The 11471-nt window shown below is 43.1% G+C and overlaps 1 protein-coding gene across 4 annotated transcripts; it reads left to right on the top strand.

The window, feature by feature from the left end:
* Positions 1-429: 429 nt before the first annotated feature.
* On the top strand, positions 430-10482 carry LOC122869049 (E3 ubiquitin-protein ligase CHIP-like). 4 transcript variants are annotated; one of them, XM_044181598.1, is made up of 8 exons: positions 430-1212; positions 4174-4383; positions 4631-4829; positions 4987-5152; positions 5278-5350; positions 7345-7401; positions 7549-7665; positions 8964-10482. In XM_044181598.1, exons 2-8 carry the CDS (start codon positions 4264-4266, stop codon positions 9087-9089), a joined length of 858 nt encoding a protein of 285 aa, XP_044037533.1. In that variant the 5' UTR covers positions 430-1212; positions 4174-4263; the 3' UTR covers positions 9090-10482. The 4 variants fall into 4 exon arrangements, with proteins under 4 accessions (XP_044037533.1, XP_044037535.1, XP_044037532.1 ...); XM_044181600.1 differs by lacking the exon at positions 430-1212 and adding an exon at positions 1889-2081 and having other exon boundaries at positions 7552-7665; XM_044181597.1 differs by lacking the exon at positions 430-1212 and adding an exon at positions 1891-2081.
* The last annotated feature ends 989 nt before the right edge of the window (positions 10483-11471 follow it).

The following is an 11471-nucleotide window of genomic DNA, read 5'->3' as shown; positions in this document are numbered from 1 at the left end:
TTAATAGCTAGTTTCACCTGAAACTGACCTAATAGGCCAAGGAATGTCAAAGAAGCCATTTTTGTGAAAAAAGAAAACCCCTCTTTAAACAGAAATGGTGGTCTGAGATTCAATCTGCCCAAAGTTTACCACAGTGTATTAACACCGTGGTCAAGCCAATCACATGCTAATCAGGTACTTAACTGTGATGAGGGAGGTGCAGCCAGAAAACAATAGGCCTGATTACTGATTACTGGGCCATCATGGAAACAATTAGGTCAGTTTCAGGTGAAACTAGCTAATCAACAGATACTCAGGTAGACTCCTTCCTGAGGGCGGGGCTTATGTAACACAGAGTAGCTTAAAGTTCTGAGTTCCCGTCCCATTTCTTCACAATTGAGAATGACTTCCGGATGGGAGCCGAAACGTCTTGATTCTGAAAACAGCGTCCAGACGACTGCGACTGAAACCTTTTCTACGATAGAACACTGCTGGACGAATGAGGGACTACACTCGTCTCGTTGTTGGAAGAAATTCAAGCGGCAGTTTATTAATTAATTAAAATGTTCATTTTGCAGCAAAAAACACACTTCCCAGACAGAGGCATGTAGACAGTTTCACTCTAAAGCACCTGTACTGTGTGTGTGTGTGTGTGTGTGTGTGTGTGTGTGTGTGTGTGTATGTGTGTGTGTGTGTGTGTGTGTGTGTGTGTGTCAGTGCAGGATCAATCAGCCGACTGAACTCAACACCACTGTGGGTGAACACCAGTTATTTGCTTGTAAAGAAATGCTGAATGGTGACTGGCAGCTACCAAGCGTCTCACTGAAATTCTGAGATATATTGATCAGCGTTTATCAAAGAGCTGCCTGTTACACACATTCAATAAACACCTTACCTTGTTTTGTTTTTTTTACTAAATCATGTCATTTTTTTCTCACCTTTCTCTGCACAAAACCATCAGCTGCCACTTAAAATCGAGGCTTATCGTTTTCCACATTTTCAGGACGTTTTTATGGATATCTCGGCTCACATTTTATTTATTTAATTTAATTTAAACGAGCGCTCTGCCTCACTCTCTGCGTGGCCAGTAAAATAAAGCTGTGCACGGATCTAACTCACAGGCCGGCTGCTTCAGTCTCTCCTCTGCGCTGCCTCTTAATGCTGTATTTTATAACTCTTTGTTCAATAAGCCCTGGCTCACAGGTGCAGTAAGACCCCTGAAGGAGGCCACAGGTAAGTAAGACAACATGGGTTTTGTGATTTGGGTGAACCGACCCTGTAAATCCACAAAGTGAGATTTATTTATTTCTGTCTTCAGAGCAGCTCTGCCTCAAATCCATGAACAGAAGTTTGCACAAAGACATGTAGAGCAGATCTGATGATGCACTTTCTATTTTACATTTCAGGTCCAAACCGTCTTAATTGCACTGGCGACAGATAAATAGAAGTTATTAGCTTAGCTGCCAAGAACACTCACACTCAGTATTACTCAGCACTGATACTTAGCGGTGAAACATGTGTAGATAAAGTCTTGTGGAGACTGCATTAGCACTTTATGAACTTTAAACTATGCCGGATTCTCGTGTTTTACTTTAAAGGAGATGTTTTGGAATTTAACTGTTTTTTGTGCTCATTAATCCCAGACTACCTACTACACTGTCAGAGACAACATATAAACTATGCAAATGTTTGAAGGCTGTTGTGATGCTCCGTCCATTAAAACGTGTGAAGCTCTTTATCTTCGGCTTATCTGTTTTATATATTTGTTAAGACGGAATTTTAATGTATTTTATTGTGATTGTTTAGTTAAATGTGTTTATTTTAGGCTGTTTTGAGAAAAGAAAACAAAAACAAAAAACGTATTTATTTATATTTCTTCCAGAATAAAACCAAAGCTTTTTACTGATGACGTTGGGCGTTTTGCGTGATGACGCGATTTGCTCGATGACGCGTTTTGCGTCACAGATCAAAACCAAAACATCTGGCTGCTGCACGTCGCGAGGCAACTTGTAGCTAGGTAGTTAGCCACCTAGCTAAATTACAATTATAGCTAATTTAAATAACAGCATCTTCATTCAGGTGGTCAAACGGCAGCGACACAGGTACGTGAGTCTAATGTTATTGATTATGTAGCTTAACGTTACGTGTGTGATTAGTTATAGCTAGCTCTGCTCGGTGAAACTGCGCTAAATACAGTTAGCTTCATTTCGGATAAAAATTAGGAATTAAGAAACGTCAGAGAGGTGGCTAACGTTAGCTTCGTGCTAGCAGCAGCAGATGTAACCAGCTAACGTTAAATGCGAAGTATTTCGGCGCGTTTGTCGTGTCTCTAATGTCGGCAGAGTGGTGAATCAATAAAGGATCAATAACGTGCCAACACACAAGCCCTGATCCCGGACACGCAGCGACTCCAGTGTGGGAGACGCATCTGTCTGGGGTATTTAATGTTCAGCAGCTGGCAGCAAATATGTGGTTTTTTCCAGCAGGATTAAATACGGGCCAACTTCAGGTCGTTACCGGCGGTAGGTCGGCCCCATGTCGGCCAAAGCCAGCCGCCACCACCCGCCCCCCTCCAGCTGCAGCGTTATGCTAATGTGTTTCACACCCACCTCCCTCACCTAGCTCTTAATCACTTTAATAAGTTACTTTAAATGTATAATTAGGCTCCTCAAATACATCAGAAATACTGTTGATGGTCTATTATAAAAAGTAATTAAAAGGCACATTAAGTTTTTTTTTTTTCCACAAACACATGCTGCATACACATCATAAGAGTCAGTCCAAATATTGGAAATCAATATGGCTTTTTTTGTTGTTGTTGACATGTCAGAAAGGTAATAACTCTACTTTGTGTTTGTTGCTGCTGCGTCACACTGACAGGTGTTTCTCATGTATGTAAACGGGGCGGCCGAAATATTAGAAACACCTCAACCATAACGCAGTCCAGTTCAACACCACTGCAAACTACTAGTGTCAATCAAAACTGAACATTAATATCTCTGGAAAGGCAGAATTTATATCAGAGCTGGATCACGTGATTGTACAAGTGTAGCTAATGACGTGGTCGGTGAGTGTATATATATATATATATATATATATATATATGTATATATATCTCCCATCAACACGTACTGTACCTTGTGTAACAGCGTAATATCTAATTAAAGTGATGTTTCTCTCATTCTGTCGTGACTTTGTGTCTTCAGCACACACACACACACACACACACAATGTCAGAACTAGAGGCCGAAGCCAGCAGAGATGGAGGTGACAGACGTATTTGTACTGATCAATACGTCGAGTCACAGCCAGGTGCAGAGGCTTGGCTGATCTCAGTTCAGCCTCCCAGGAAGTCCGGAGACGATCGAGCAGCCAGTTTAACAGAGTTATGATGGAAATGTGGATCCAGTAAATGATGTAGAATCAGGTGAACTTCTCAGGGATCGATCAGGAGAAAATAACTATTAGCAATTGACATATGCATTTTATTGTTGGCACATATTATTGGTTATTTTAATTATCTTCCTCTTCTGGTGAGATGTTTGAAATATCACAAGGCACAATCCTTTTGACTCCTTTTAATGCATTATGTTATTTGTGTAAATAAAGTACGCCAACAAAAACGTGACTCACAGGTAATTTCCATTAAAGTCAATACAACACGCGTACAGTTAAAAGTAAAACGATAACTTCTTCCATGCTTCTAATGTCACTGGTGGTCAGAAGTGTTAATAAGCCCCGAGCATACGATCTGATTCTCGTAGTTGGTAAACAGCAGTATCAGTATATTTTCCCTGTAAAGGTTATAAAATGTACTGTTTTTATCTTTAAGTGTTTTATGGTAACGAGACATTGCTGTTTATTAGAAACTAAGACAAGCTGTCAGTACCTCCGCATCAGGTCAGATATTCTGATATTAATATTCTGCCCACCAGCTTTTAAAAGATGTTAAACTGCATGGCTTCAGATCTGCTGCAGACAGACGTCACTTCTCTTCTGTCAGACGACTTCACAGTTATTAAGCCACTCTTAAAAAAGGTATCTGGGTGTCTAGATGTAGTGTACAGGCCCATATCAAACCATAAATAACAGTTTTTATGTTTCCCAGTCAGGATTTTGACCCACAGCACTAGCTGCTCTTCTAAAGCTCCTAAATGACACCAACTTCACCTGTTTTTGATCTCGGTGTCTCAGTTTCCGTCGTGCCCGTTGGATCCGAGCGTCAGGATAGGGAAGCAAAGTGAAGGGGCGGCTGCCTCCGGTGCAGCGAGCCTGGTGGACAAAATGTCAGAAAGCCCGGAGAAAAGCGCCTCGGTGTCGGCTCAGGAGCTGAAGGAACAGGGCAACCGCCTCTTTCTGAACCGCAAGTACCTGGAGGCTGCTGCCTGCTACAGCAAAGCCATAGTAAGGACCAAGAGGTCTTTGTGCATGTCTGCTACTGTATTGACTGAATTCATACAACGTCCAAGAGTTTCTCCTAAAGATATCTCTTAAAATCATCCATTTGAGATTTGGTGTAAGAGAGTTTCAGTATCAGACCACGAGTCGGTGCTGGCAGATGCTGTGAGTTGAGGTACTGGGATTTGGGAGAGAGAGAGTTGGATGTTTGCATCCCTGCAGTACTCGTGTTTGGTCTCCTCGTCTCTTTCAGACGCACAGTCCCGCCGTCCCAGCGTACTTCACCAACAGAGCGCTGTGCTACGTGAAGCTGCAGCAGTACGACAGAGCTCTGGCCGACTGCAGACACGCTCTGGAGCTGGACGGCCAGTCGGTCAAAGCTCACTTCTTCATGGGTCAGTGTCACCTGGAGATGGAGAGCTACGACGAAGCCATCGGCAACCTGCAGAAAGGTGCGAGGGACGTCTAAAGCTGGATTCATTATATATTAACGCCTTTATAAAGTTGTTAGCTTCCTACTTCCACATCCAGCAGAGGCAGAGCAAAATGAGATTTGTGATGACGGACAAATGGATGTTAACTTATAGTTCATCTTTGTGTTTTTTCCAGCTCATAACCTGGCAAAGGAGCAGCGTCTGAACTTTGGGGACGACATTCCCAGCGCTCTGCGGATGGCGAAGAAGAAACGGTGGAACAACATGGAGGAGAGGAGGATCAACCAGGAGAGCGAGCTGCACGCCTACCTCACCAAACTCATCCACGCTGAGAAGAAGAGGCACGTCGAGTCCAGAAAACACGTCGCTCTGAAATAGATTGTGTGTGTTTTTTTTTTTTTTTTTCCGTCATTGAATGATTCTTGTTCCTTTTTAAAGTAAAGCGTGTGTGTGTTTTAATCTGCAGGGAACAGAAACAAGAAGACAAGTCAGACGACGGCCGAATTCAACAAAATCCAAACGAGATCCACACAAAACATGTACGTTTTCTTTCATTATGACCTTCGTCCATAAAACACAGTTTGTTGACTTTTAAAAAAAAATGTTTAAATTGAAACTGATACGACCTGCTTATGATCATGTCCCCCGAAGAGTGTGAATCATTGAATCCACGTTGAAGACAGTTCCCTGACATATTTCTATCGTATTTATTTATTAACTTTCTCTCGTACAGTAGATTGTGTACATTATTTCATGTTGGATTAAACGCACATTTTCTCGCGTTAAATTCCACCTCAAACTGATCAGTTAAATCTTAAATCCTGTAAACGTTACAGTTTTTTATGCCTTTATTTGATAGCTGACAGGAAACATGGGGTGGGGGGGGGGGGATTAGCAAGAAAGGGTGGTTTTATGGGGGAGTCTTAACCCCTTGGCTGCCAGAGTCCCACAGAGCTTTGATGACTTCTGATTGTTTTAAGTACCAGGTGGGTATAAGTATAAAATAAAATAAGTGTGAAGTACCAAGTGGGTTTACCGGTTGATGATAATACAGTGTAATAATACAATGTAATAATATAAGTAATAAGTAGTGGTGCATGTACTGTCGAGTTAAGTGCAGCTTATTGAGATTATTAAGATATTGCACAGCAGTAATGGAGGTATATAATATCAATATCAATAAATATTGCACAATTATCTCAAGTATTGCAGAGATGTTAATGATCAATGTCCAGTTTAGTGACTTCGGGTCAAACAGACTGACACTTAGAGGGAGGAGTTAAAGAGTCTGATGGCCACAGGCAGGAATGACTTCCTGTGGCGCTCTGTGGTGCATTGTGGGAGGATGAGTCTTCCGCTGAAGGTGCTCCTTTGTTTGACCAGCGCGTCATGGAGCGGGTGGGAGACGCTGTCCAAGATGGCGTGTAGTTTACCCAGCATCCTCCTCTCTGACACCACCGCCAGAGAGTCCAGCTCCACCCCCACAATGTCACCGGCCTTACGGATCAGTTTGTTGAGTCTGTTGGCGTCCGCTGCCCTCAGCCTGCTGCCCCAGCATGCAACAGCATACAGGACAGCACCGGCCACCACAGACTCATAAAACATCCTCAGCATTGTCCGGCAGATGATGAAGGACCTCAGCCTCCTCAGGAAATAGAGGCGGCTCTGGCCCTTCCTGTAAACAGCTTGAGTGTTCTTGGTCCAGTCCAGTTTGTTATCTAAGTGTACTCCTACAGGCTGAACAGTGACGTTACATTCACCAGGCGGAAATTAGTCGCACTGAAAACTCCCTCGAATTATCCCACCACAGAGCGCCACAGGAAGTCATTCCTGCCTGTGGCCATCAGACTCTTTAACTCCTCCCTCTAAGTGTCAGTCTGTCTGACCCGAAGTCACTAAACTGGACATTGATCATTAACATCTCTGCCATAATTAATAATAATTGTGCAATATTCTGTTTACTACTCCCGTGCAATATTATTTTTCCCATGTTAGTTTTTCTTATTTATTGTATTGTTATCATATACCTCTATTACTCTTGACAGTACCTCCGCTTATTACTATTACTTATTACATATTTGGTGACATTGTATTTTATACTGTACTATCATCATCAACCAGTAAACCCACTTGGTACTCGACCCGACCTGATACTTAATTTATTTTCTGACCTGTTTTATAGTTTTTATAGTGTATCATATTGTTTGCTAGTACTTTCTCCTGTGTGCACTGACGTAAAGGCGAGCTGCTGTAACAAAGAGTTTCCCTTCGGGGATCAATAAAGGATTTCTGATTCTGATTTCTAATGTTAACAGCTCGATTTGTCAGTGAAGTTATTCTGACTGAAATATTTATTGATTCTTGTCATTTCATGTTTACTCCAGTTATAGTCCTGTGTAATATATATATATATATATATATATATATATATATATATATATATATATATATATATATATATATATATATACACACACTATTAACCTGTTTCCATCTGAGCATTAGTGACCTAAAAAAAGGTGTTTCTCTTCAGGACAAGTATCTTTCAGACATGGAGGAGCTGTTCTGTCAAGTCGACGAGAAGAGGAAGGTCAGTGTTGATGACTGTAAACTAAACTCAGTCTGTCAGACATCACATTACTGTCCACTCTCTCTCAGTGTGCGTTAGCAGACGTTAACTGTAGCGTTATAAGACGATTCAAAGAAAATCTGTTTGTGTTTGTTGTGTGTTGGAAAGAAGCGTGAGATCCCAGACTTCCTGTGTGGAAAGATCAGCTTTGAGTTGATGAGAGAGCCCTGCATCACTCCCAGTGGGGTCACTTACGACAGAAAAGACATCGAAGAGCACCTGCAGGTAAAACCCCCCCCCACAGATTTACTAAGAAAATGCTTCAGGGCACATGTGTCAGATTTACTGCTAACTTTAGCTCATTATGCAGTCAACATCTGGCAGCGCTGCAGGAAGTACTCAGGTCCGTTACTGCAGTAAAAGCACTGACACACACTCTGTGAAACCCTCTGCTGCAGTGAAAGTGTGAGAGTGTGATCAGGAGAAAGCCCTTAAAGCATTAAAGCAGTGCAGCGTCCCTGTGGCTGCTGTGCTGTTATATATTCTATCATCAGGTTATTATTCCTCGTGCATTAATGTAAAGCAGGATGTTGCTGCTGCAGCTGGTGGAGCTGGAGCTCATGTTGAACCGGTTTGTATCGGACTGCAGCTGATGATGCTTTTCATTCTGGATCCATCTGCCCATTCTTTTCTCCGTCGATCCGATCGATCGATTGGTTTGGAAAACTGGTGAAAACGGTGAGAAACGCCGTCCGACGACGACCCAGAGCCCAAAGCGACGCCTTCAGCGTGTCGTCGTGTCCGACCGACAGTCCAAAGCTCGACGTTATTAACAAACATTACAGTTATTACAGTCGTTCAGAGGAAAAGCAGCAGATCTGCACATCTGAGGAGCTGCAGACAGGAAGGGATTTACAGGAGAAACGACTTCAGACATCAAAACAGCTGCTGATTCATTTCCTGTCAGTCGACTGATCGATTAATCGATTCAGCTGAACTCGTATAAACTGTTGGAGTTTCATTTATAGCAGCAAAAATCTGAATCTGTAAAGTAACTAAAGCTGTCAGAGAAATGCAGTGAAGTAAAAAGTGGCACGAAAAGAAAATACTCAAGTGAAGTACAAGTACCTCGAATGTGTACTGAAGCACAGCTCACTCACTTCCTTCAGAGCTACTTTGATCTCGACTGTGTGATAGAAATCTAAATAAATAATATTAATGATAAAACTTTGTTTATATTGTAACTTTCACACAGAAAGATGCAAAACCACGTACTTCCCAAAAGATGAAAAATGCACATAAAGGACAGATGCAAGAAATAGGGACACTGAAAACATAGCAGAGGGATGTTTTTAAAGAGACAAAAAACAGAGATTTAATAATGAACAGTAATTAAATGACAGTTAATACTGAGGGAGGTAAAATGGAGGAAAAGTTTTTAGGTAAAAGCAAGTTTGAAAAGTTTAAACCTGTCAATGTGTGATTTTCTGTTATTCCCCAAAATAGTTTGTTTACCTGTTACACCAGCCTACACACAGTAAATATAAATAAATATAAAAGATGTGTTGTTTGTTCTCTTGCAGCGAGTCGGCCATTTTGACCCGGTGACGCGCTCTCCTCTGACCCAAGATCAGCTCATCCCGAACCTGGCCATGAAGGAAGTCATCGATGCTTTTATTTTGGAGAATGGATGGGTGGAGGACTACTGACCAATGAGAGGAAGGAAGGAAGGAAGGGAAGTCACTCTGACAGTCGATGGATGGAGACAGATCAGCTCTGTCGGGAGTTTAAGAAAAGGTCAAACAAACCACGAGCTCTCCGAAACTTTTAACATCAACCGCAGCGAGCAGACTTTATCGAAAAGCAGAAGTTACAAAGTGATTTACAGGAGGAACAACAGGGGGGGGGTATAAATACATATATCAAACAAGGAGAAGTTCATGTACTTTAACCCGCAAAATCAAAGAAAAAGCCAAAGAAAACAAAGATGTGCAATTATTTGGCATCTGTGCGTCACTAGAGGGCGCCGAGCGTTAAAGCTGCAACACGAGTGTTTCTCCAGCGCTGGAAGAAGTACTCCGACCCCTGATGTGAGGGCCAGCAGCAGCACTACAGTATAACAGTACTTTACCAGTAAAAGTAGTTGCACTAATATACTTAACTTTCACAAGTACTCAATGAGCGTTAAATTGTTATATTTATTATGTTGTTTATTATTGATGCTTTAACGTGTAAGCAGCATTCGAATGCTGCAGCTGTTTGAGGTGAAGCTAACGGTAACTTCTTTATATCCTGTTTGATTTATTCAAGTTGTTCGAGTGTTTTGTTTGTAAAATCCTAATTTAAAGAGTAACTAGAAACTACAGCTGTCAGATAAACGTAGAGGAGTAAAAAGTACAGCGTTTCCCTCTGAGATGCAGAGGAGTCCAAGTACAAGACGAGCACTTCCTAAACAGTACTCGAGCGCGGCGTGCGCTCCACGTGTGGGTGACGAACCAAATGTGTTTCCGGTTAATCGAACAAAACGCGTCACATCCGCTTTGCTGGAGTCTCTTCGCTGCAGCCTCGCTAATTTCTCACCAAGTCCGGCTGATTCTGACGAATCAGAAGTCACCAAAAACAACACGAACAGGTCGAGATGTCTGAAGACCAGATCTCACTGCGGCTTTAAAAGATTTGATTGTTTAACTCTCAGAGTTTAAGGGAACACAGTTAATTTGTATTAAAAGTAACAATCAAAACATTTTTAAGACTTTAAACAGATTCTCTGTTTGGGAAGAATAATTTGTGTTTGATACGGTTTTCCCACAAAGTTACGTCTCCTCCTTCTTTCTCATTAAGTTTAGCAGCTGGACACAAGATGTCTCCTGCTTCGCTGAAAAGCCCTCAGTGTTTGTGACCTGCAGGTTTCAAGTTTCCACATCGCGCTTGTGTTGGCTACATGAATATAAAGTGAAGCCTGAACTGACGGAGGCAGATTTCTGTTTCAGTGTCTGTTTAGCTTCAGCTGGACTTTGACTGTTTGGATGGAGCGGTCGTGTTGCACGCAGCTGTTTGTAAAGTTCTTAAATTAATCAGAGCAGCAGCCAGGGACCAGTAAGACCGACCAGTAGGACCAGTAAGACCGACCAGTAGGACCAGTAAGACTGACCAGTAGGACCGACCAGTAGGACCAGTAAGAGGGACCAGTAAGAGGGACCAGTAGGACCAGTAAGAGGGACCAGTAGGACCAGTAAGAGGGACCAGTAGGACCAGTAAGAGGGACCAGTAGGACCAGTAAGAGGGACCAGTAGGACCGACCAGTAGGACCAGTAAGAGGGACCAGTAGGACCAGTAAGAGGGACCAGTAGGACCAGTAAGACCGACCAGTAGGACCAGTAAGAGGGACCAGTAGGACCAGTAAGACCGACCAGTAGGACCAGTAAGACCGACTAGTAGGACCAGTAAGAGGGACCAGTAGGACCGACCAGTAGGACCAGTAAGAGGGACCAGTAAGAGGGACCAGTAAGAGGGACCAGTAGGACCAGTAAGACCGACCAGTAGGACCAGTAAGACCGACTAGTAGGACCAGCAAGAGGGACCAGTAGGACCAGTAAGACCGACCAGTAGGACCAGCAAGAGGGACCAGTAGGACCGACCAGTAGGACCAGCAAGAGGGACCAGTAGGACCAGTAAGACCGACCAGTAGGACCAGTAAGAGGGACCAGTAGGACCGACCAGTAGGACCAGTAAGAGGGACCAGTAAGACCGACCAGTAAGACCGACCAGTAGGACCAGTAAGACCGACCAGTAAGACCGACCAGTAGGACCAGTAAGAGGGACCAGTAAGACCGACCAGTAGGACCAGTAAGAGGGACCAGCAAGACCGACCAGTAGGACCGACCAGTAGGACCAGTAAGAGGGACCAGTAGGACCAGTAAGAGGGACCAGTAAGACCGACCAGTAGGACCAGTAGGACCAGTAAGAGGGACCAGTAAGACCGACCAGTAGGACCAGTAAGAGGGACCAGTAGGACCAGTAAGAGGGACCAGTAAGACCGACCAGTAGGACCAGTAAGAGGGACCAGTAGGACCAGTAAGAGCTCAGCAGCA

Source organism: Siniperca chuatsi, linkage group LG21, assembly GCF_020085105.1.
Source record: "Siniperca chuatsi isolate FFG_IHB_CAS linkage group LG21, ASM2008510v1, whole genome shotgun sequence".
Taxonomy (NCBI): domain Eukaryota; kingdom Metazoa; phylum Chordata; class Actinopteri; order Centrarchiformes; family Sinipercidae; genus Siniperca; species Siniperca chuatsi.
The sequence above is the reverse complement of the archived record's forward strand: the minus strand, read 5'-3'. Positions and strand labels throughout refer to the sequence as shown.